Source organism: Balaenoptera ricei, chromosome X (assembly GCF_028023285.1).
Source record: "Balaenoptera ricei isolate mBalRic1 chromosome X, mBalRic1.hap2, whole genome shotgun sequence".
Lineage (NCBI taxonomy): Eukaryota > Metazoa > Chordata > Mammalia > Artiodactyla > Balaenopteridae > Balaenoptera > Balaenoptera ricei.
Window position 1 is genome coordinate 119,301,691 of NC_082660.1, and position 26,989 is coordinate 119,328,679.

The 26,989-nt window shown below is 39.5% G+C and overlaps 1 protein-coding gene across 2 annotated transcripts in view; it reads left to right on the forward strand.

Moving 5' to 3' along the window:
- The window catches only part of CCDC160 (coiled-coil domain containing 160), a 40,591-nt gene extending 13,811 nt beyond the window's left edge, over positions 1–26,780 (forward strand). Inside the window, exons 1-3 of one of the 2 annotated variants that reach the window (XM_059910785.1) lie at positions 18,346–18,541; positions 19,651–19,708; positions 25,737–26,780. In XM_059910785.1, the coding sequence (XP_059766768.1) occupies positions 25,761–26,738 (978 nt within the window). In that variant the 5' untranslated portion in view covers positions 18,346–18,541; positions 19,651–19,708; positions 25,737–25,760 and the 3' untranslated portion in view covers positions 26,739–26,780. Of the gene's footprint in view, positions 1–18,345; positions 18,542–19,650; positions 19,709–25,736 lie in introns of those variants that run through there. The other variant, XM_059910786.1, reaches the window with a different exon arrangement.
- The last annotated feature ends 209 nt before the right edge of the window (positions 26,781–26,989 follow it).

A 26,989-nucleotide genomic window follows, 5' to 3' on the forward strand; every position in this document is an offset into this window, starting at 1 on the left:
AGTCCCATGAAGAGCAGAAGTTTTAGATTTTGATGAAGTCAAATTTATAAATTTATTCTTTCATGGATGTGCTTTTGGTGTTATATCCAAGAAATGTTTGCCTCATCTAAGGTCAAAATAGATTTTCTCCAAGATTTTCTTTTATAAGTTATATAGTTTTAAGACTATAGTTTAGACTAGGTCTGTGACACATTTAGAGTGAATGTATTTGATGCGAGATATGGATAAAAATTATTTTTTTGCATATGGATATTAAAATATTCCAGTACCATTTGTTGAAAATACAGTCCTTTCTTCACTGAGTTGCATTTGCACTTTGTCAAAAATCAGTTGTGCATATATATTCATACATCCCATATGGATTTTATAATCAGCTTATTGATTTTTACCAAAAAAATCTGGGATTTGGATTGGGATTGTGATGAACCTATGGATCAATTTGGGGGAGAATTGATATCTAAAGTGTTAAATCTTTGAATCCATGAGCACAGTGTATCTCTCCATCTACTTAGGTCTTATTTGATTTCTGTCAACAATTTTTATATTTTCCATTGTACAGGTCTTTCACATCTTTTGCCAGATTTATCCTATTATAAAAGATATTATTTATTTCAATTTCCCTTTGTTGCTGGTATATAGAAATACAATTGATTTTTTTTTTGACATTGATCTTGTATCTTACAACCTTGCTAAACTTACTTATTAGTTGTAATAATTTTTTTGTAGCTTCCATAGGATTTTGTACACTCAAGATCATGTCTCAAAGAATAAAACTGGTTTTACTTCTCCTCAATCTGGAAAGATGTTATTTCTTTCTCTTGCCTAGTTTCACTGGTTAGAAACTCTAGTGGTATATTGAATATAAATGGGGAGGACAGACATCCTTACCTTGCTCCCAATCTTAGTGCAAAAGCATTCAGCTTTTCACCACTGAGTATGATATCAGCTGTAGGTTTTAGTAGATGCCCTTTATCAGGTGGAGGAAGTTTCGTTCTATTCCTGGTTTAGTGAGAATTTTTATCAGAGATGAACGTTGGTTTTTTTCAAATACTTTTTCTATGTCTCTTGTGATGCTCATATTTTTTTCCTTTTTAGTTTAATATCCTGAATTACATTGATTGATTTATAAATGTTAGCCCAACCTTTCATTCCCAGGAAAAACCCCACTTGGTGAATTATCCTTTGTATAGTTTATTTGATTTGTTAATATTTTATTAAGAAATTTTGTATCTATGCTCATAAGGGATTGTGGTCTGTAGCTTTTATTTCTTGTTATTCCTTTGTATAGTTTTGGTTTCAGATTAACACTGTCTTCATAGAATGAATTGGGAGGTATCCCAACTTCAATTTCTAAAAGAGTTTGTGTAGAATTAATATTTCTTTCCTAGATGCTGGGTAGACTTCATGAATAATGTTATCTGGGATTGGAGTTTTCTTTGTGAAAAGCTTTTCAATAAGTTCAATTTCTTTATAGATAGTTACTCAAGTTATGTATTTCTTCTTGAGTTTTAGTAGGTAGTTTCTTTCAAAGACTTTCTCCGTTTCATCTAGTCATTGAATTTATAGATGTAAAGTGGTTCATAACATTCCATTTCTGTCTTTTTAATATCTGTAGACTTTATAGTGATGTCATCTGCCTCATTCCATATTAGTAATTTGTGTCTTCTCTCTCTTTTTCTGATCAATCTGGCTAGAGGCTTATAGGTATTATTAGTCTTCTCAGAAAGAAGAATCAATTTCATTGATTTTCTCTGTTGTTTTTATATTTTTAAATTTTACTTATTTTTACTTTGATCTTTATTTCCTTTCTTTAACTTACTTTGAGTTTCATTTGTTCTTTTTCTAGATTTTTACAGCAGAATTTGAAGTCATTGATTTGAGAACTTAGAACTGGCTTCTTTTATAACATAGGTATTTAGTTATTTATTTAAATTAATTAACTTATTTATTTTTGGCTACGTTGGGTCTTTGGTGCTGCATGCAGGCTTTCTCTAGTTGCAGCGAGCGGGGGCTACTCTTCATTTGCGGTGCGTGGGCTTCTCATTGTGGTGGCTTCTCTTGTTGAGGAGCACAGGCTCTAGGCGCACAGGCTTCAGTAGTTGTGGCACGCGGGCTCAGTAGTTTTGGTTCGCAGGCTCAGTAGTTGTGGCTCGCAGGCTCTAGAGCGCAGGTTCAGTAGTTGTGGCGCATGGGCTTCGTTGCTCTGCAGCCTGTGGGATCTTCCTGGACCAGGGCTTGAACCCGTGTCCCCTGCATTGGCAGACGGATTCTTAACCACTGTGCCACCAGGGAAGTCCCTACCACATACTTTTTTTTTTAATTGGAGTATAATTGCTTTACAATGGTGTGTTAGTTTCTGCTTTATAACAAAGTGAATCAGTTATACATATACATATATCCCCATATCTCTTCCCTCTTGTGAGTGCTTTAAGTTTTTCTCTGAGCACTGCTTTAGCTACCTATAATAAAATTTTATGTGTTGTGTTTTCATTTTCATTCAGTTCAAAATACTTCTAAAATTCTTTTGAGCTCTACTTTGACCCATATGTCATTTAGAAGTGTGTTAGTTTCCAAATATTTGAAGATTTCCCAGATGTCCTTCTGTTATTTTTTTATTTTTTATCTTTTATAAATTTATTTATTTATTTATTTTTGGCTGTGTTGGGTCTTCGTTTCTGTGCTAGGGCGTTTTCTAGTTGCGGCAAGTGGGGTCCACTCTTCATCGCGGTGCGTGGGCCTTTCACTGTCGCGGCCTCTCTTTTTGCGGGGCACAGGCTCCAGACACGCAGGCTCAGTAGTTGTGGCTCACGGGCTTAGTTGCTCCATGGCATGTGGGATCTTCCCAGACCAGGGCTCGAACCCATGTCCCCTGCATTGGCAGGCAGATTCTCAACCACTGCGCCACCAGGGAAGCCCTGTTATTGATTTCTAATTTAATTCCATTGTGATCAGAGAACATGTTTTATTTGAATTTTTTACAATTCATTGAGACATCTTCTGGCCCAGAAAATGTTTTATCTTGGACAATCTGTGTAATTAAAAACAATATGTATTCTGCTGTTAGTGGTAGAATGTTGTGTAAATATTAATTAGGTCAAACTAGCCGATAATGTTGTTCAGTTCTTCTATATTCTTTTTTTTTAAATTAATTAATTAATTTATTTATTGGCTGTGTTGGGTCTTCGTTTCTGTGCGAGGGCTTTCTCTAGTTGCGGCAAGCGGGGGCCACTCTTCATCGCGGTGCGCGGGCCTCTCACTATCGCGGCCTCTCTTGTTGCGGAGCACGGGCTCCAGACGCGCAGGCTCAGTAGCTGTGGCGCACGGGCTTAGTTGCTCCGCAGCACGTGGGATCTTCCCAGACCAGGGCTCGAACCTGTGTCCCCTGCATTGGCAGGCAGATTCTCAACCACTGCGCCACCAGGGAAGCCCCTTCTATATTCTTAATGACTTTCTGTCTACTTGCCCTATCAATTATTGAGAGAGGGGTGTTGAAGTCTCCAACTATAATTGTGGATTTGTCTGTTTCTTTTTGCAATTCTATAAGTTTATGCTTCATGTAATTTGAAGCTCTGATATGAGGCACAAAAATATTTAGGCTTCTTATCTTATCCAGAAGAATCAGCTGTTTTATCATTATGCAGTGATATTCTTTACCCCTGGTAATAGTTTTTACTCTGAGAATCTACTTTGTCTGATATTAATATAACCACTTCAGCTTTCTTTTGATTAGTGTTAGCACAGTATCTTTATCCATCCATTTGGTTTTATCCTATGTGTCTTTGTATTTAAAGTTTCTTGAAAGTGACATATATTTGAAACTTTGTTATTCAATATGACAATCTTGAGGTGTATCAACCATTTATATTTAATGTGATTATTGATATGTTTGGGTTTAAGTCTACCTTTGTACTATTTATCTTCTATTTGTCCCATTTCTTTTTTGTTCCTTTTTCTGCCTTCCTTTGGATTGAGTATTTTTAATTATTACTTCTTATCTCCTTTGTTGACATTAGTTATAACTCTTTGTAGTTGTATTTTAATGGTTGCTTTCTTGGGCTTATAATACAGGAAGTCGTCTCTTTGCATGGTACTGCTGGACTATAAAAATGACCACACAAGCTGAGCTATACAAAGAGATCTTAATAACGAGAAAGTAACAATAGTTCTGTGAGCTTGAACATTTTTATCAAAATATTAAAACTCTTTTACTGTTGTTTATAAATGTATAGAGAAAAGAAAATGTAGTAAAGTGAATATGTATCTAGTACACTGTAATTTAAAATACTAAAAACGTTGAGAATTAAAGTGTTTTGTTTCTTTGTTAAAAAAAAAAACTTATCAAGAAGACTTCCTCTTCCAGGAATATGGTATAGACATACTTTTTCCTATTCCTCCCTCCAAGTACAACAGAAGAAGACTCTGAAAGTTGGACTGAAACAGACAAACCATACTGGCTAGGGACCTTGGGCCCCAAGGAATAACATGGTGTTGAGTTCCCCGGGTTTTCTTTTTTGCCTCATTTTTCCCAGACATGGAGATGAAGAAGTTGGCAACCCAGAAATGCCAAGAGGAACAGACCCAAAAAAGTCCCAGTAAAAACCTGCACTCTTTAGCCAAAAGGCCAGGAAAGGGGCAGCCTAGCAAGAAAGAAAACATTTTTCAGGAACTGCTCTAATCCAGCCAAACACCACAGAAAAATCTGTGATCCCACCCCCAGCTCCAGCAGCAAATGCTCAGTTGCTGGCTTAGAATTCCACACTAAGCAGGCGGCAACAAAGTGCTGCAACACTCCCACCAGGGTGGTGTCAGAGAAAGCCGAATCAGGAGCCAGGACTTCCACTCTGCTGACCCATAATAAGCGTCCCTTCTTCCTCCCTCCCCCCAGTAAGGTATCAGTGGAGACCACATGGACAGCTTGGACTTGCCATTCCTGGCTCCTTCCCCTCCCCACTGGAGCGGTAGCAGAGGTAATACTAGTTTCATAAAATGAATTGGGAAGTGTTCCCTCCCCTTCTATTTTCTGGATGGGATTGTGCAAAACTGGAGTTAAATCTTTAAACATTTGGTAGAATTCTCCAGTAAAACTATCTGGGTCTGAAGATTTCTTTGGGGGGAATTTTTAAATTATAAATTTATTTTTTATATAGAAAATCCTGAAGAATTCATACACACACACACACACACACAAAACCTCTTAGAGCTTATAAACCAGTATAGCAAGGTAGCAGGATACAATATCAATATACAAAAATCACTTGTATTTCTATACACTAGTGAAGAACACTCCAGAAATGATATTAAGAAAATAATCCTATTTACAATAGCACTAAAAAGAATAAAACACTTATGAATAAATTTAACATGAAAGAAGTGCAAGACTGGAAACTACAAAATATTATTGAAAGAAATGAAAGACCCAAATAAATGAAAAGAACTCCATGTTCATGAATTGGAAGACTTAATATTGTTAAGATGGCAGTAGTCTCTAAACTTGAAGCTTTATTCTATGAAATTTTGCATATAAGTAAATTATGTTAAATTTGAACAATTCCCTCAAATATTCCCTCTGATGGTCATAGCCTGAGCTGGAAAAGTAACTTAATTTTATCTAAATGACCGCATAGTAAAGGAGCTGTTACAGTGGAGGATTACTGGACTGAATGTCAATATTATGACAGAGTATGAGTGTGTTTCATGTTTGGTAATTGCAATCATTGTTGCTTTTGTTGTGGTCATCCATTTACAATGCTTGGTGTCAGTCTATTTATCTCTTGTAAAAATAAAATACAGTGTGTGTGTGTGTGTGAAAAAAAAAAAAAAATGACCGCATAGTGAATACTTCAATTACCAAAAAATTATTAGCACTCATTGACTAAAAACCCTTGCTTTTTGGGGGGTGAAATTTGGAGGGATTCCAAATAACAAAATTCCAAGCCAACATGAAAAATATATGCTATTTGTAGATGATTATTCATTTGCTTTAACTAAAGTGTAGATAACAATAATAAAAGGCCATGTATTAAGTTATTGAGGAAGGTGCTGGTCTTATCCATTAAATATTAAGCAGGGGAAAGTAATCTAGGCTACATGGCTTTAAGCATTTTGGGTCTAGTCACAGATATATCTTATTTTAGCCTGATTTCTAGGAGTATTATTGTTATCCAACTCAGGGTTCCCCAACCCTACCGTCTGCGGCCTGTTAGGAACCAGGCCACATAGCAGGAGGTGAGTGGGGGGAGGGCAAGCATAGCTTCATCTGCCGCTCCCCATTGCTCCCCATCTCTCACATTACCGCCTAGACCATCACTCGCATTACCGCTTGAACCATCCCCCCCCACCATCCGTGGAAAAATTGTCTTCCACAAAACCTGTCCCTGGTGCCAAAAAGATTGGGGACTGCTCATCTAACTCATACCCCTTGGTTCTAATTCTGTGTTCAACATGTAATTTTTTAAAAATTAATTAATTAATTAATTTATTTTATTTTTGGCTGTGTTGGGTCTTCGTTTCTGTGCAAGGGCTTTCTCCAGTTGCAGCAAGCGGGGGCCACTCTTCATCGCGGTGCGCAGGCCTCTCACTATCGCGGCCTCTCTTGTTGCGGAGCACAGGCTCCAGACGTGCAGGCTCAGTAGTTGTGGCTCACGGGCCTAATTGCTCGGCGGCGGCATGTGGGACCCTCCCAGACCAGGGCTTGAACCCGTGTCCCCTGCATTGGCAGGCAGATTCTCAACCACTGCACCACCAGGGAAGCCCCAACATGTAATTTTTAATTATAATTATACTATTCATGTAGGTCTGCTTAAGGGGAAATAAATCAATCATTTAACATATGCTTCTTGTGCTAAACACTGTGCTAAGTCCTGGGCATAGAGTGGGAAGATAGCAAGTCAGCCTCCACCTTCTTGACATTTAAAGATAATTGGGGGAACAGACCTTAAATAAATAAACCTGCAATAAATATTTAATTACAAATTAGGATAAATTTTCTAAGGGAAAAGGACAGGATGCCATTGGATCAGGTGGTCAGGAAAAGTCTCTGAGAAAGTAACAGTTACGGTGAGATAGTGACGTATGAATAGGAGTTAGTCATGTCAAAAGCATGGAAACAATATTCCAGGAAGAGGGAACAGAAATTTTCAAGAACCGGAGGTGAGAGAGAGTTTGACATGTTTGAGGAGCTGACAAAAACATCCTTTTGTCTATGGCATTATATGAGGGGACATTAGGGATATACAGGCAGAAGTTAGATCATACAGAGTATGTGGTTGTGGGTAATGGTAAATAGTTTGGAATTTATCTAAAGTTCAAATGCAGTACTTTGAATGGTTTGACCCAGGTAAAATGATCTAATTTTCATTTTTATTTTTATTTTTTTATTTTGTTCTCAAAGAACTTTATTTTTTCTAGTCTCTACTTTTTGTTTTTTTCTTTTTTTGGCCATGCCGTGCAGCATGTGGGATCTTAGTTCCCCGACCAGGGATTGAACCCACGACCCCTGCAGTGGAAGCGCGGAGTCCTAACCACTGGACCGCCAGGGAAGTCCCCCTCAAAGAACTTTATGTTTTAAAAATTTTATTGGAGTATAGTTGATTTACAATGTTATGTTAGTTTCAGGTGTACCGCATAGTGATTCAGTTATACATATATTCATAATATACATATATTCATTCTTTTTCAGGTTCTTTTCCCGTACAGGTTATTACCGAAAATTGAGTAGAGTTCCTTGTGCTATACAGTAGGTCCTTGTTGGTTATTTATTTTATATATAGTAGTATGTGTATGTTAATCCCAAGCTCCCAATAATTTTCCTTTTTAAAAGATCACTCTGGTTGCTGAGAATGAATTGGCTGAGGAGCGGGCAGAGGACATCACGAGGAGGCTACTGAAGTAATATAAGAGATAGATGTTAGTAGGTGAAGGCAGAATGGTGGCAGAGGAAATGCAGAAATGAGAAGAGCCAGATGTGAGCCCTGAGGAGTGGTCACTGAGGAGCTGTATAGGAAAGTGAGGTGTTGTGGAAGCAGAAACTGGTTCCAAGCGGGAAGGAATATAATCAGGTGTGTCAGAAACTGTGGAGAGGTTGAATTCAATAGGAATGAAAATATGTCAAATCGATATGGCAGCTTAGTGATCTTTTCTGACCTCTGTAAAAGAAGTTTTAGTGAATCCAGAAGCTATGTTGAAGTGGGCCAAAGAGGGAGTATAGGCTTTCTGTTTCTGGCATGTCATCACTGCTGAGAACAACAAAAAGTACGGTTCATAGATGAGAAAACATCTACTGAAAAGCCTTGAAGGTCTGTAAGGTAAGGAATTATCAGGATAAAACCTCCAAGAATGTGAGAACATAGAGAAGTGAAGTAATGAAATCAGTTTTGTCCTGAAAACAATTGAGGAATTTGGGTGTTTGAGGATTTCAACTTCTCAAAAGCCGTTCAAAACATAGGGGTAAAAGACACAAGCCCAGAGACCAATTAAAGGTGAACAGTCTAATAGAAGTCCTTTTCCTATTAAACTGGATTTATTTCCCCAAAGAATAAATCCTCAGTAAAGGAGAACTTAACTTGCTTTCCCACCCACTCCCCCAGGGACTACAAAAGAATATTTTCTTGGTGGTGCCAAGCAGGACAAGGAGGAAAAAATTGGCTGAGAAGCTGTCATCATGCAGCCCCAAATCACACTGCTGGGGTGACTCAAGACATCTCTAGTCATAAATTTAAAGTGATTCTGGCCTGTTAATGTTCCCAGACACTTAGCAAAAGCAAACATAGATCCTTTGTGAAGAAATTCACCTTTGTCCTAGGTCTCAAAGAATTTGTTCAAATTATTTTGTAAGGAAAGTGAGCAGCTCACAAAAAAAGTTAATAATCAAACAAGGAATTGAATTACCATAAGTGAGAATTAGCAAAAATTAACAGACAGCAGAGCCATATGTGGAAATAATTTAGATTTGGGAATTATTAAACACAGAATATGAAGAGCTATACTTACTATGTTTAAAGAAGTAAACATGTGTGTGGGAAACAAGAAATTCTAAAGAATGACCATATTTGAACAACGATTTCATTGAACTTCAGAAAGAAAAAGAAAATCATGATTGAAATTAGGAACTCAATAAATTGAAGAGATTAACAGCAATTTAGACACAATTAATTAGAGAATGAGTGGATTGGAAGACATTTCAGAAGAAATTATTTATAAGACAATAAATCTTAAAAGTTCTCACAAGAAAAAAAATTGTAACTGTGTGGTGATGAAAGATGTTAACTAGAATTATCGTGCTGATCATTTCACAATATATACAAGTATCAAATCACTTTGATGTACACCTGAAGCTAATATAATGTCATATGTCAATAATATCTCAAATTTTTTAAGAAAAGAAATTATTCAGAAATCAGAACAGAGAGGCAAAGAGGTAGAATATATGAAAGAGGCTACAAAATGATCTTATAGGCAGGCTTTGCTATTGTTTGATAAGTTTCAAACCAAGATGTATAATAAAGCTTTTTTTCTGACAAAAAAAAAAAGGTAAAGAAAGCAAACAAGAAAGAAACTTGGAATTTAGAATGATAGACTCAGGTCTGAAGTATACACTTAATCAGAGTCCTAGAAGGAGAGTCGAGAGAGGCAATAGCTGAGAGCTTTTCAGAACTGAGCAGAGACACTGGAGTAGAGCAGCCAGAGAAAAGACACAGATTACTTTCAGAGAAAGGAGAGACACTAGACAGCTAACTGACAGCTGATTCCCAACAGCAACAGTGCAGTCAATTGACTATCGAATTATAGCTTTCATGTGCCAATGGAAAAGAACTATCAATCTACAAGTGTATGCCTTGCAAAAGTATCTTTCAAGCAAGAGAGTGAAATATGATGAGAGGAACTGCCACCAGTAGAACCCCATTAAAGGCAATTCCAACGGTAGAATAAAATTTGTTGCAGATGCCAGAGACTCAGAAAGGAGAACAGAGCAAAGCAAGTGAAAATATATGAATAAATCTAAATAAATATTTAATATTAATACTAATTAATATTAAATAAATAGTAACTTAATTACTTTAAAAAGTGATTAAGTCTTAGAGGGTTAAAGTATATAAATATATAGAATTAAAATATAATACCAACACAAACTGAGAGGGAGCAGTAAATGAACCTAGTATTTAAAGTTTCTTTTGTTGTCAGAAGAGTATTAATTAGTTCCAAATTTTTGTAAGTTTTCATATTGCAGTCTCAGGAATGGATAACCATTTAAAAATAAAATCAGAGGGCATAATCTTGAAATTGAAAGATAAGGAAACTGTGGAATAAAAGAAGGTGAGAAAGAAGGGAAAGAAATGTGGAAAAGAGGAACTTACAGAACAAAAATAAGGCTATAGAGTTAACCCAAATATTCAAGTAGCTAAACTGGACAAAGATTGTCAGACTGGTCTTAAGAAACATACAACCAGTTAAGTTATTTACTGAGACATATCAAAAAACATAACAAAGCAGAAAAGTTGAAAGGAAATGAATGGGAAACGTATATATCATAAAATAGTACGCAACCCAACTGGATCTCCAGATTCAAGGCAATTCCTATGAAAATCTCAGCAGGCTTCTTTACAGAAATTGACAAGTTGACCCTAAAATTCATATGGAAATTCAAGGAGATCAAAACAGGCAAAACAACCTTGAAATAGAAGAACAAAGTTGAAGGACTCATGTATCCCAGTTTCAAAACTTACTGCAACACTGCAGTAATCAAGACAGTGTGGTACTGGTACAAAGGTAGACATATAGATCAATGGGATAGAATGGAGAGTGCAGAAATAAACCCTCAAATTTATAGTCAACTGATATTTTAAATTTATTTTTTAATTGAAGTATAGTTGGTTTACAATATTGTGTTAGTTTCAGGTGTATAGCAAAGTGATTCAGTTTATATATATGTATATATATTTTTCAGATTCTTTTCCATTATACATTATTACAAGATATTGAATATAGTTCCCTGCGCTATACAGTAAATCCTTTGTTGTTTATCTATTTTTTATATAGTGGTGTGTATCTGTTAATCCCATAATCCTAAATTATCCCTCCCCTGCCAACAGTCAACTGATTTTTGACAACGGTGCCAAGACATTCAGCAGGAAAAGAATAATCTCTTTAACAAATGGTGTCAGAAAAATTGGATGCTCACATGTAAATGAATTGTTGGCCAATTCTCTCTTTTTGTTATCCATTTGAGTAAAATGTCACTTGAATTTATCACTGGGATTCATGGAATCAACGCAACTACACACTTTGCTGTCTGTGCATGAAATGAATACAGCTGTGAAGCGACCAATTACCAGCAAACTTTGAACAAAGTGACGTGATTGATTACTGATCACGATGCACATCTGTTATTTACATAGTTGTGTATGGATTGAAGAGCTAGCAGCAAAGTCTGTAACTTTATGCAATTACAGTTAATATACTGTGGTAATTAAAATTTGAACCGTGTTGTTGGGAGACTGGTGTTATTTAATGAACTGAAATTTGTGCATATTGAAACTAAGCAAAATGAGAACTATCTGTATACACACTTTACTTATTAGAGTCTACCTTCAAGTGATATACTGTATAACACTCACATATAGTACCTTGCGATATTATGCTTCCATTTCTTCCCTCCATCATCTGTGCTATTTTTGTCATACATTTTACTTTTACATATGTTATAAACCCACAAAATGTTGATAATTTTTGCTTTAGGCAGTTGAATATCTCTAAAGGGACTCGAATAAGACGTCTTTATATGTACCTATATATTTACTATTTCTGGGGCGCTGCAGCCTTTGTGTAGATCCAGATTTTCATCCTCTATCAGGACTGAAGGACTTCCTTTAACATTTCTTGGAGTTCAGGTCTTCTGGTGATGAGTTCTTTCAGCTTTTATAATATCTGAAAAAATCTTTATTTGCTTTTGCTTTGAAAGATGTATTTACTGAGGAAAGAAATCTAGGTTGACTTTTTTTTTCTTGCACCACCTTGAAGATGTTGTTCCACTGTCTTCTGGCTTGCATTTTTTTTGATGAGAAATCTCCTATCCTCAGTATATAATATATCTTTTTTCTCTGGCTGCTTTTAAGCTTTTCTGTATCACCGGTTTTAAGCAATTTGATTATCACATGCCTTGGTGTAGTTTTCTTTACGTTTTTTATGCTTGGAGTTTGTTGATCTTACTAATTTTTGAGTGTCCAGTACTTTTGAGTGTCCAGTGCCCAGCATACTACCTGATATGTTGAAGATAAATCAATAAATATTTCCTAAATCAAGAATGATTTTGTAAGACAAATCAACTATATGAATGCATCTGTTTGGATTTCCAAATAGTTTAATTTGTTAAACCAAAATCACTTTCACCAACAAGTCTTATTACCTTTTTCTGAGGGCTCTTATTTTCACTCCAGGTCCTCCCACCTATTGCCTTGCACAGTAAGTTCTAGTAAATCTGAATTATCTTAAGTTTTTTAATCTGTCATGCTGTTTTGTGTTTCCGTGCCTTTGCACATGCCATTTCCTCGGCTCTTACCTCCTTGGTCTGCATGGAGAACTACTATTTATCTTTCAAGACCCACCTTAGAGGTCCAACTTCTGAGGAACTTAAGACTTCCTTGACTCAAATCCCTTTCCCATCTGATTGACCACTTTTTCATCTGAGCCCATCCTTATTTTATAAATATTACCATCATGGCATTTATCACATTTGTCTACCTGAATACTTCTAGCATTTAGCCCAATTCCAGGCATGTTGAGGTACTCAGCAATCATTGCTTGAATAAATGGGAGTTGGGGGAAATTTAAGAAAAAGAACAGAGAAATTTGAAGAAAGTCATATAAGGCTGGATTCAGTTGCTTTTGAATCAAAATTTTATTGAGGTACACAAACAGAAAAGATTTGCAAATCTTAAGTGTACAATCCATGAGTTTTACATGTAAAAGCATCAATATAACCAGTGCCCAGATCAAGAAATATAACATTACCAAAACCCCAGAAGCCTGCCTGGTGCCCTTTCTCGGTCACTATCTCCCCTAAGATAACTATTATTCTAACTTCTAACACCAGAAATAAGTTTTGCCTGTATAACGACTTCTATATTTCAGGCAAGACTGGATCAAAATTTGATACTTTCATTATACACGACTACTACTACCAATGGCTAAAACTTGTTGAGTGCTTTCTATTTACCAAGCACAGTTCTAATTGCTTTACAGATATTAACTAATTTATCCTCAAAGCCACCCTGTGAAGTAGGTACTATAATTACTCCCCATTTACCAGTAAAGAAGCTGGGATACAGAGAAGTTAAGCAATTTGTTCAAAGACCCATAACAGCTAAATGGTGGAGCTGGTATTTGAACCCAGATAACAAGTCTCCAGAGCTTGTGCAGTGCAACGTACAAACAACATCAAACTCTATCTCAGCAACATATGATATGTCAACGGTTTAAGACAGTAACTGTTCATCACCTGCTGTTGCAAAATGTGAATGTCAGAACACGAGATATAGGGTCTCCCAGGCACTTGTGGTCAGATGCCCTTTATATGTCAGTGCTGCATAGTTGTTGAAAACCAGACCTGCCTGAGTTCAAACCCCAGCTCCGCTACTCCCTAACCGTGGGACCTTAGGCAAGTTACTTAACCTTTTTGTGGCTCAGTTTTCTCATCCAAAAATATAGGTAATAATAGTACTTTATGAAAGTTAAAGGAATCACTCCTGGCACAAGGTATGAGCTCCATTCATTCATTCATCTATTGAACAAATATTTGTTCAATGCCTACCATGTGCCAGGCACTTTATTTGGTGCTTAGGATATATCAGTGAACAATCAAAGATCCCTGCCCTCTTGGAGCTTATAGTGTAGTGCAGCCTGGAAGGGGGGTGGATAGAGAGAACAGAATAAAAACAACATAGTATAGTGTTTTTGAAAATGATAAGTGCTATGTTTTTAAAAAGTAGAGTAGGATAAGGAGCAGTGGGAATGCTGGAGAGGTTGAAAGTTGACAAGACTAAATAGAAGGGTCGGGGTAGGCCTCACAGAGAAGCTAAGATTTGAACAAAGACTTGAGGAAGGTAAGGAATTAAGATATGTGGATATCATGTACCTTTCAAAGAGCATTCAAGGAGAGGGAACAGGTCGCTAAGTCCCTTATGGTAGGAGGGTGCCTGGGTGTTCTGGGAACAACAAGGCAGCCAGTACTGCTGGAGTCGAGTCATCAAGGGACAAAGTGGCAGGAGAGGAGTTCAAAGAGGTATTGTATGGGGAGGGGTGGAGAAGAGGGTACCGGGGTTCTCCATGCAAATCCTGTGGGGCCTTGTAGGCTGTTATAAGGATTTTGTTTTTTACTACAAGTCAAATTGAGAGCCTTTGTAGGCTTTTGAGCAGATTGGTAACATGGTCTAACTTAATAGTTTATAACAGTCTCTCTGGATCTGTGTGGAGAATAGATGGTGGGGGGTTGTGGGTTGAATTGTATCCCCCCCAAAAGATACGCTCAAGTCCTTACCCGCCCCTGTACCTATGAATGTGCTCTTGTTAGAAATAGGGTTTTTGCAGATGTAATCAAGTTAAGATGAGGTCATATTGGATTAAAGTGGGCCCTAAATCCAGTAGCTAATGTCCTTATAAGAGGAGGGGAATTTGGGCACAGACACCCACAGAGGGAAAATAGCTCTGTGAAGACACACAGTCACATGGGGAGAAGACCATGAGAAGACAGAGACAGAGATTGGAGTGATGTGTCTACAAGCCAAGGAAGGCCACAGATTGCTGGCAACCCCCAGAAGTTAGGAGACACAGATTGTCCCTCAGAGGCTCCAGAAGGAATCAACCCTGACGGCACCTTGATTTCAGACTTCTAGCTTCTAGAACTGTGAGAGAATAAGTGTCTGTTGTTTTAAGCCCCCCACCCCTGGTTTGTGATACTTTGATACAGCAGCCCTAGGAAACTAATATGGGGCAAGGGTAGAAGCAGTTAGGAGGCTATTTTTCATAGTCCAGTCAAGAGATGATGGGGGCCAGGATCAGAGTGCTGATAGTAGAGACAGTGAGAAGCCATCAGATTCTGAATACGTTATGAAGGTACAGCCAACAGAATATGCTGATGTACAAGATGTGAAGTGTGAGAAATGTTAGTTATTATTATCTGCATGAATAATTTAAATATTTATCAACATGAGGGCTTCCCTGGTGGTGCAGTGGTTAAGAATCTGCCTGCCAATGCAGGGGACACGGGTTCGAGCCCTGGTCCAGGAAGATTCCACGTGCCGCGGAGCAACTAAGCCCGTGCGCCACAACTACTGAGCCTGTGCTCTAGAGCCCGCGAGCCACAACTACTGAGCCCGTGTGCCACAACTACTGAGCCTGTGCTCTAGAGCCCGTGAGACACAACTACTGAGCCCGTGTGCCACAACTACTGAAGCCTGCGTGCCTAGAGCCCGTGCTCCACCACAAGAGAAGCCACTGCAATGAGAAGCCCGCGCACCGCAATGAAGAGTAGCCCCTGCTCGCTGCAACTGGAGGAAGCCCGCGCACAGCAACAAAGACCCAATGCAGCCAAAAATAAATAAAAATAAATAAATTTATAAAAAAATACTTATCAACATGACACATATACCTATAAATGTGTATTTTCTCATTGTCCCAAATATCCCAGGCTTGAGGCTACTCAAGCAGGCATTGTTTGCCAGGGAAATCAAAAAGAAGCTTATTTTGCTGTGTGATCAAAGGGTAAATCACATTACTTGCCTGGGTCTCAATATCCTACTTGGTAAAACAAGAAGCTTGGGTTCCACTGTATGAGTGTATGATTCTATTATTATCAAGTGCCTTGTTGCTTTGGTATTGATAAAGGTCCCAGAGGGTAGTAAACTGTTTTCTGTCTTCCATTTTTGAAAACCTATCTCCAAGTCTGCAGTAGCTTGGAATAACAAAACTCTCTGTCCTCACTGTTGTTTACTCTCTGCCATTTGATACTTGACTACATGAAGGAGTGACCCACCATATTTAAAAATAGAATGTAATTTATTATGCAAGACCAAAGTAACCCTTTGTGCATTTTTTCAGGGATATGGAAGTGGAGTGGGCTTGCCTAATGGGAGTCTGGGGACTCTACCGAAAATAAAGGTTTGGAATTCTAAATCTCAAGACTTTGGACTCCACTTCCCAGAGCACAATTATCACCAACACCTGAATTGTCACCATCAGTGTGTTTTTGCTTTTCGTTTTGGCTGTGGGAACTTAGTTCCCCAACCCAGGATTGAACCTGGGATCCCCGCAGTGGAAGTGCAGAGTCCTAACCACTGGACCTCCGTGGAATTACCCTCCATCAGTGTGTTTATATTTATATTTTATGAGGGTTAATGAATTTATAAGACAAGATAATACTAATCCTAACGGTAATAGAAACATTTATATAGGGTTTGCTATGTGTCAGGCATTACTCTAAGGTTTTTTTTTTTTTTGGGCTGCGTTGGGTCTTTGTTGCTGCGTGCGGGCTTTCTCTAGTTGCGGCGAGCAGGGGCTACTCTTCGTTGTGGTGTGCGGGCTTCTCATTGCAGTGGCTTCTCTTGTTGTGGAGCATGGGCTTCAGTAGCTGTGGCACACGGTCTCACTAGTTGTGGCTCCTGGCTATAGAGCACAGGCTCAGTACTTATAGCGCCCGGGCTTAGTTGCTCCGTGGCATGTGGGATCTTCCCGGACCAGGGCTTGAACCCATGTCCTCTGCATTGACAGGTGGATTCATAACCACTGCGCCACCAGGGAAGTCCCTACTCTAAGGGTTTTAAAACTATTAACTCACTCAATCATCACAACACTCTTATGAGTTAGGTTCAATTATTACTCCCATTGTACAAACAGGGAAACTGAGGCACAGAGCAATTAGGAAAGATTCTTTTATTACATAAGGGATCTTATATCAAGCAAAAATAAATGTAACCCTTTTAAAAGAATTAAAATAGACATGATAAATGCAAGGCAATTTAGAGACTTAATGTCGAGGAAAGCAGTTTTGTCAGAATCCCACAGACTAATTCTGATGGGGTCCATAACAAAATCCATGTTGACATTAGGCCTCTTCCTTCCTCCAAACTTTGTTGACACTGGTTCTCTAAGGAGGAAAAGGAGACTGAGAAGCAGGCCTCCGGGCACCTGAATGCAACCTTGCCAGCCACCAAACACCTGTTAGATCCGGTTCCCAAGAAGTTTTGAAGTTTTGAAACGTATCCTGGTCTTGTTTCTAAGTCACTCCCTTGCTAGGTCTTGAAAAATTAGACTGCTGCTTTTTAGATGTGCATAAACCTCCTTTCACCTGAGATTCCAGAGCCAATGTTTCCTTTCACCTTCATGCTTCCTAGAAAATACCAGCTTTCCTAAAAGTCACTATGATTACTATTTTGGACACTCCAGTCCCTCTCTGTTTCAGGCCCTACAATCTTTGTGAGGGCCATCTTTAGGTCAAGCCCAGGCTGGGTCCCTGTTAGACTATAGCCAAGGTGTGTTGTCAGTGTGTGTGGCCAATTTGATGATGGAAGAATCATCATTGGGCAACCAGGCTAATCAAAGTCTGAGAAGGTCACTTATTTATTTAACAAAATAGTAGGACTGAAATGAAGGACGTGGGTTTGTACCCCCAACCAAATCCTGGAAGTTGTGAGCAACCTTTGAAGCTGGAACCTCTAGAGTGGTTTGGGGACTGATCAAAGTAAACCACTTTACACTGCCGGTAGTGTAGGACTAGTTGTCTGCAATAGGTTTTAAAGTCAAATAGGTGCAAGGGTGGTTTAGAGAAATTCCTGAGTGATGCATGAGGAAACCGTGGGCTACCCGGGGTACAAGCCCAGTCTCCCATAGGGGCACGACCAGGGGACATGCTCTCCTGACACACGCCTTCGATCAGAGGCAGAAATCCTGGCCAGACCATTGTGCGGACGGGCGGGGGGCGGGGTGCAATTCCCATATTGTCAAGGACCCTGAACCAAATCCAGGCTACCTTCCGGAGCTCACCGTCCTCGATGTCACGTTACTGAACTGCAGGCCTAGGGATTATCCCTGTGTCACTCCCCCCCTCCCCCACAATCGCAGTGTCCAGGTGGCTTTGTGAGTCACCCAGACCCTCCGTAATAAGCCCACCATGGGTGGGGCTGCCTCGCAGTTTCTCGCCCCTTCCCGCCCTGACTCAGCTCTCTTGATCTTCGAGCTCGGCTTTCGTGCAGGCAGAAGCCGCCGCGGCGCCCGCCCCACCGGGCATGCTCAGTGCTCGCGCGGGCTGTGACGATCGCCAGGCAGCGCCCGGCCCGGCGCTCTGGGCAGCGGCGCGCGGGTCCCTTTAAATCGGGCTGGCCGGTTGCCAGGCAACGGCGCGGCCCGCGCTGGCCCTGCACTGCAGAGGCTGTGCCCGGGGCCGGTCCGGCCGGGTAGCGTTGGCCAGCGCCGAACCCAGGGCAGCCGCCCGCCGCTGGTGGCCGTCTTCAGGGAAGAGGGGCCAGGGCCCACCGGACCCCACCCACGCCGCCAGGTACGTCTGCGCCCGGCCCGGCGGGGGCTCCCCAGGCTAGCCCCTCGCCCTCCCTGGGTGACCCGGGCGGAGAGAGCGCGCTCCCCGCCTCGATGCCCACTGCGGGTTTCTTCACCCTTTAGGGCCCCGGCCCGGAACCGGCAGGCGTTTGGGAGGGAAGGGGACAGGGTGTGGGAGTCGGGGTGTGGAAGGAGGAGTGGGGTCAGGCCTCGCCCCTGCGCTCTCCCTGCCGGCCCGCCAGCAGAGGGTAGGGACTGGCGAGGTGGGAGGTGTCACCTGCGGTGGCGGCCCGGGCAGCACCCCGACCCTAGCCACCTCGTCTCCACTGGAAGCAGCGGTGGCAGGAGTTTAGTTAACCATTTACAGAGAAAACCCCCAAACTATGCATGCTTAGATGCAGCTTTATAGCAAGAAAGTGACTTCCATACTAATAAAGTACTCGGCCTTTCGGAATTAAGGCGACTTCGTATCTTTTCTCCTAGAAGGAATTATTCCACACTAATAATAAAGAATTGGGGGTAAGAAGCGTTCACAGGGCCCGGTTTTCAATGGTACTTTGCTTCGCTCGCAATATCGGCCAAACAATAGAGAAGACAATTTGTCCGCTTGGCTCATATGTGACGACCATGGAAGATGAAGGCAAAAACCGGGATCACTTCCCTTTTTAATGATTTTTCAAAATAACTGGACTCTGGGGGAGGGAGGCAATGCCTTGGCCCAGCCTCTGCTAACGTGGCTCTTGGCCTGCTCCTTACTAACAAGCACGCCGCTGTGGCCGCCAGTGGTGGCTCATTTGTTCAATAGTTGCTAAAGGCGAGGAGGTACCGTGTTGAATACGATGCCACCATGATTCTTGTCCCATCTGATATTTGCATTGCTTGGGGAGGGAAGACTTAGTGGTGTGATAGTTGGGAAATTGGGTTGACAAGTTAAAAAGAAAACTTGCTTCAAAGTGACATCGCATTTCAGGGAAGGCAAACAACATTAAGGCTATCACTTGTAATTTTAAGCTACATCTCATATGAACACCGATTTGGGCATTTTGGTTAATTATATATTAACCAAAATATATAAAATATATTTTATATATAATATATTTTCTTTTTCAGTTCAATCTGGAGAAGGAGAACAGCGGCATCAGATAGAAGACCTTGGACGTCAGGAACTGTAAGTAACGATTTGCTGGCTGATAGCTGGTTATGGAGGTTTAGAAGCACAGAGCCTCACCCAATGTAAATCTTCAATCTTTTAACTAGACCATTAGTCTGCCCTGTCAGTACACTATCAAAAAAGCCTCGTAAAAATACAAAAGAAAAGTGTCCTGAAGACTTTAGGTGAGCCAAATAAACTTTGAGGGAAAAATAAAAGCCCTTTCCCTGAAATGTCACCCCCCAAAACCTCATAAGCCAAAAGAGAAGTTATAAGTACTTACAGAAACTCAATTAGAATCAAAACATTATAGGATTTTCAGGAAGAATATTAAGGGTCATTCATTCAACAAATATTTATTGAGGGCCACTATGTGTCAGGCAACAGCAGGGATACAACCATGAATAAGATGCCAGGAGATCACAGCGTATTGGTAAAATGAAACTGTGTATGAAATGATGCAGAAGCACAAGAAAAACTCAGAGTGTGGAGTCATCCTTGATAATCTTCAAACTGATAGCCCAGTTGTAATATTTCTAAGATATTATTGGTGGCTCTGAAAAACACTGGGACATTTGGAAAGTTCATGGTAAAGCAATTGGTGATTAAAAATGCAAATCTCTTCGGATGTAGAAAAGACTACAACTCTTCTGCTTAGAATCAATTTAGCTTTGGAAATTTGGAAACGTCAACAATTTACAGGATTTAGGGTTAATTCTTCCATGAAGATGCAGGTCGAATTAATGTAAGATTCAAGTTTAGGTTCCCTCCTACTTACCTTAATAGTACTTCCTTTTTTTTGTTCAAACTGACTTTTTCTGAGGTCTGATGACTTCAGGCTGGCAACTTTGAAGCACATATCTTTGGAGAAGGGTTGGGTTGTTTGGTTTATGTTCCAAGGGAGGGTAAGGAAAATCTAAAAAAGAACAAAACCCATTGTGTAGAGTATACTTTAAAATTGCTTCCATTTTCATTTTCAATAATTTCTCCTAACCACCTGGAAATAGGTATATTGTCCCTATATGACATCTGAAGAAACTGAGGTTCCCAAACGGTAAGTTTTCACATAGTTCTAAAGTGTGGGAGCCAAGATATCTGACTCCTTCAGTCTTTTTTTTTTTAACCATAGTCCACACTTAATTTTTCTCAAGAACTTTCTTTTCCTTCCCCACAATTTTGCATGGTAGAACATGTTTACCCACCTTCCTTCAGACAGCTTTGGGCAGTCCTCATTTTTGTACTTAATAGTTTCTGTAAGCCAATGATTTTTGAAAGGCTGGGGAATGGAGAAGCTCCCCTAAAGGGAGCAGGTCAGAATCTTCTGGAGCAAGGAGAGGGGATAATGATGGCAGTGTTTTGTGCCTGGGAACAGTGGAAGCAGAAAAATAAGTTGAGAACTACTGCCTTTATGTGAGAACAGATTGGACAATTGAGCAAAGAAGCAAGGCCAGTGACTTTCTTTGAAACAGACTTTTTTTTCCTGTCTTGGCCAAGCAGTTTTTCTGAGGGTTGAGAGAACCGAACCATCCAAGCATAATGGGAAAACGTTGCCTGGGCTAAGAAGGGCCTTTTGTCTTCCCCTTACTGCCCCATCACAGGTTGGAGATGACCTTTTCTAAACATCACTCCCAATTTACAAAGTTTGGGATGAAGCACTCTTGTGAGGTGGGAAAAAGCCTCTGGAGGTTTCCCGGTCCCTGCCTACCCCTGCTTGGAAGAATAATTGCATTTTGCAGACAGATCAAGATTTATGCAAAAGAGATGGTCCTGAAATTTTGAAATCAAATCTAATGTAAATGAGATAAGGCAACAAAGAAAAAAGATCTTTGATTTTTATGTCATCAAATTTCCCTAAAGCATGTGGTTTAAAGTATAAATATTTTAGAACATAAATAATTAGATTTCACATATTTGATCACTTATCCATCTTAATATGAGCTTATTCCCCAGGGCCCCATACCTTGAAAATGAAAATTAGATGGTTTTGTGGGTTTCTCCTTTCACAATAAACAGTGTATTACTTTCTGGAACTATTTGAAGACATATATGCATTCACCCAAGATTTTTATGAAACAGTTTGCCTAAAGATCCATAATAAGTGATCACTCTTTGCTTAGCTTTCAACAATTACATTATGTTATATGATATTACATTATAAATCCATTTTCAGTTTATTTTATCAGTGGTTCCCAAATTCTTTAGGTGAGTAGAAACCATTTCCATGAGTCAAGAAATTTCCTTACTCCACCAAAATGCCCTACTACTTTGCCACTGCAAAAGTTAAGTCACCAGAGGATGAACGGTGATGTTTTCAGGGAGACACTAACTAGAGCCGTCAGGTGTCCATTATCAGTTCATGTCAGACACAAATGAACAGATGTAGCCATATAGTGGACAACCATGCCTTAACAGTGCAGTCCCAAGGACTTCTGGGGGATCACTGGCTTAGAGGACCACTAATGTTGTTTTTGTCATATGACTTTATATTGTTTTCCTGTGTTTTCGTTTCTTTAAATTTTTCATTTCTCTTGGACCTCCTTCCCCTACCCTTCAGTCCTTCAGCATCCAATATAGTGTTGGGTAGGCACTTGTAATAATAAATGACCCACTAAAAAGGCATGCTTATACTTTCAATAATGGCTCTGGTTTGATTTGCCTTATGCTGCGACAAATTACCTAATCAAGTTTATTGAAAGCAAAATGGCTGCCACGCCGGGGCAGAGGAAGGAGTATCATTGTCTTAAAGCATATTTCTTGTCTTTGCCAGAGAATACTAATGTCAGACTTGTTCTGCGTAAAAAACAAACAACGCAATCTGTGAGGAGAAAATGAGCCTGGCACCTTTTACCCGCACTCTGGGCTTTGCCATACTCTGTGACTAGATTTGGGAACAAGCCCTTAAAGGATATCTTGCCAATGAAAGAGAAAAAAAAAAGAAAGGAAGGAGGGAAGGGGGAAAGGGAAAGGGGAGGAAAGGAGAGAGAGAAAGAAAGAGAGAGAGAAAGAAAGAAGCAGCTCAGAGACCCCTTGACCCTGCCCTGTGTAAGCTATGGGAGGGAAATTCCAAAAGGCTTTTCAGACCGTTCTCTTTCTGGCCTTTGATATGTGACATGCAATTCTCCTTACCCTCCCCCCTTCATTTTTCCTCTCTTCTTTTGTGGCCCTTTAAAAATACCTAAGCTCTGAAAATAGTGGGTTGTTTTCTTTCAATTTGTGGAATGAAACCTAACAAAAGAATAAAGAGGAATTTTAGAATAAACACTGACCTGGGAGACAGGGTCTCAGTTTTACCACTATAGGCTGTGTGGACTTGGACAAGTCACTTAACTTCTCTGAGCCTCAGTTATAAAATAAGTGGACTCTTCCCAGTTCTGTGAAAAGCATGGGCTGTACCAGGAAATTATACAGAGACCCAGGAAAGAAACGTAGTGATGCTGAAGAAAAAAAAAAAAAATATGTTTTTAGCCAGAGATTTATGGGAGGGTTGGAGATAGAAGTCACTTTTTCAAGGTGCAAAATCATTAATGAAAAGAGCTTTCTATTTTAACCTTTCTCTATACCCAGACCTCTATCTCAGATTTGTCATTATTGCTAGGTTCATGTATAAAGTGGCCTCACCTTGCCCCTCTGCATACCGCTTTCCTGATCAATCTCACCAATGCCTTTCATCCAGAATTAGGTAGGAAGAATAGTAATCTCTCTCCCATTGCTACCTGATTAGAAGCATTTTAAAACTTCTACAGAGTTGTCTGGTAAAAATTTGACTGCTAAAAAATGTGACTGGGCTTCCCTGGTGGTGCGGTGCTTAAGAATCTGCCTGCCAATGCAGGGGACCCGGGTTCGAGCCCTGGTCCGGGATGATCCCACATGCCGCAGAGCAACTAAGCCTGTGCACCACAACTACTGAGCCTGCGCTCTAGAGCCCATGAGCCATAACTACTGAGCCCATGTGCCACAACTACTGAAGCCCACGCACCCAGAGCCCGTGCTCCGCAACGAGAAGCCACCGCAGTGAGAAGCCCGCGCACCACAACGAAGAGTAGCCCTCACTCACCACAACTAGGGAAAGCCCGTGCACAGCAACGAAGACCCAACGCAGCCAAAAATAAATAAAATAAATAAATAAATAAAAATGTGACTGGCAATTAGTATTGCCATCTTTTCTCTTTCCTCTGTTCCTTTCCTTTATGATCCCTGTAATAATTCCCAGCATTTGCATTCATATTTCTAGAGAGGAGAGCAAGTGGGATTATGATCATCTTCCTCTTTAAGGACAGATAGATCATCGATGCTTCTGGATGGTGACTAACAGAATAATAAAGTCAGAACGGACTATTTCAAGAGAAAGGAGAGGATGCTCCAACGCCAAATACATACCATGAATTTCAAGTCTTGGCTTCCTACTGTGGTCTGATTGACTAAACTTAAAGCTTGGGTTATGGCTTTTGAACCAATCATTTTAACACCTTCACTGAATATTTGTACCTTTTCCTTTCCTCAAAGCCAAATAGTTGTCATTGGAGATGTATCCTTGGGTATGGAGTGAGTCCCTTCCCTCTTCTTTTGGGGGGAAGGTGTCAGGCATGTAGGTATCGAGTTTATTCTCTCATTGTCTGTAGTAAGGAAAATTTGTTCGAATTTAAACTATACTTGTTAAAAAGAAAATAATCAAGAGATAATATATAAAAAAGTGGTTATCTCAGGGCCACAGGATTAGGAGGAAGATTTCTTTTGGTTTTTTCTTGTATGTGTGATTTTCTGTATTTTCCAAAATTCTACAGATAACATGCACTACTATTAGCATCTTTATATAATATGAAATATTACAATTATTAAATATTATAATATATTAATATAATATCACAACATTTATAATCTTTAATAATATTAAAGAAAATATTAATTAAAAAATAAACACAACTGCCATTTTTTGTTACCAAGATAAAATTACATTTGTGTTCATGGGAAAAATAGATGCAGGCATACTTTGATTTTTCTCAGTGGTAATCTTCCAACTATATTACAGCAAATTAATGTATAAAATGAATAAAGTGACCCCCTCCTTCTTCTTCCCACCCTTTGGCGGTAACTGCAGTTGCCAGTTTGGTGGCTTCAGATGCCAGTGGCCCTTCAGCGTGTTGCTTGGGTCCTTCTTTCTCCCTTCTCTCAAAAGTAGTTACTGATCAAATGTTTCTGTGTTTTAGGAAAGCTGTATGTTATGGACTGTCTTTGGATAGGGAAGACTCCTTGAAACAAAAGAAGTATCCTCTAATTTTTGTAAATTTAGAAAGTTAGCTGTGATTTAGTATGCTAAGTTTTCACCTAAAAACTATACTTGGAATCAGTATCTCGAGAAAAACCCATTTGGTGGCATTAATATTTTCAATTGTTGACATTCGGTTCTCATCATGAAATTGCTGTCAAAACGGATAGAATTCTGTACGCTTGGCAGTCTTGCCTAAAAGCAAAGCCCAAGACTGGAATAGCAGGAATTTACAGGTCAAGACAGAAGGGCGTTTGGCAGAGTTAGTCATAAGGAAGTCTGCATGGTATACTTTACCCAAAGCAGCTCACATTGCATTAAGCACTGATGTTTTAGTCACTTTAAAGAATGAATAAACAGTAGTCCAACCGAAAAGAACTAGAAAAAAAAAAAAAAACCAGGCACATTGGAAGCACAGATTTAACTTATCAATATTAACCTATTAATTTAAAATCACTTTTACTGTTTTAAAGCAGTCTGTTTTCATGCTGCTTTCTCATAGAATTATTTTCTCTACAATAAATAGCCAAGTGTGTCCATTTATTGGTTATATTTCATAGGATCAGAGAATTCTAAAGCTGGAAAGGTCTGTAGATCTTAGCTAGTTTAGCCCTTTGCATTTATAAATGAGGGAACTGAGGCCCAAGTCACTCAGTGAGTTAGAGGGAGTGCCAGCCCTCAAATATTTAGGTTCTTTCACCCATGAGCCAGGATTCTTAGTTCTTTCCACTACCCCGGCTGCCAGTGTAAATATGTGCCTTGATTTTAAATTTTGTTTTTCAGGAATTGGAAGAGGTGCCTGAAGAAATGGATGCTAGAAGAAAACACTGGAAGGAGAATATGTTTGCTCCTTTTTTTAGTGCACAGGATATTCTAGATGAGGCTTCTCAGCTTGAATCTTCTTCTGAACAAATGACTTTAGGTAAGGCCAAGAGAATGGAAGGGATTTTTAATTTGTCTAGCAGAAAGTTTCAAGAAGAAAATAAATTTAAAAGGAAAGAATTTATTTCTCAACCAAATGAAAATGAACAAGAACCAAATTTAAGAGAGAGAAAGATAAACATTTCAAAGAATGAGGCAGACACAAATTCTGCCTCCTGTGAATCATCTAATTTGGACATTGCAACTGAAGAAAGCTTTAATACTTCAGAAGAGCCTCTTAGCTGGGGTACAAAGGAATTATCAACTCCACTACGAAAAGACAAGAAGAAGAAATTCACTGAAGGAATGTCTCCAAAACTTCGCCTGAATCTTTTGAATGAAGAGCTGGAAGCGCTTAATGTGAAATGCAGAAAAATAGAAGAGGAATTCGAAAATGCGGAAAAAGAACTTTTGAACTACAAAAAAGAAGTCTCCTCAAAACCCCTAAATTTTCAAGAAGCAGGGATGGAAACGTCCAAGAAAGACTGGGAACTTCAAGCTTTAAGAAATGACCTCTCTGAAAAAGCAACAAATGTTAAAAACTTAACAGAAGAGCTCCAGCAAGCCAAAGAGGTCATCCACAAGTTGAGCCTTGAGAACAAGGATTTAAAAGAAGCTGTTAGGAAGTTAAAGCAGCAAACTGAGGTTGGAAATGCACTCCTAAAGGAAGAAGTGAAATTGTATTATGAATTAGAAATGGAAAAGGTCCACGGAGAGCTCAATGCCATCAAGAATGAACTGAGAGCGGAGAAGACCCTACAAGCAAGAAACAACAGAGCCCTGGAGTTGCTTAGAAAACACTTTGCTTCTGTAACGTCATCAGGTACCCCTGACAGCTTTATGGGGGACTTTTTTTTTAAATAAAAAAATAAAAAAGCCTTTCATTAGGCAAATGATTGAGCCAAATCAGTGTTTCTTGTGCTTTCTTTGTGTACAACTTAAAACATATGTGATGGGATGTGATTTTCATGTTTGGTGAATCAAGATATCCGTGAAAGGTGTAGATGTTAACTTCAAAGCTTCTGCTTTCTCTTTCTAATGAATTTATTGCCAGAGTCCAAATAGAAATGAAGTTTTAGAAATCTCTTTACATATATATATATATATATATATAT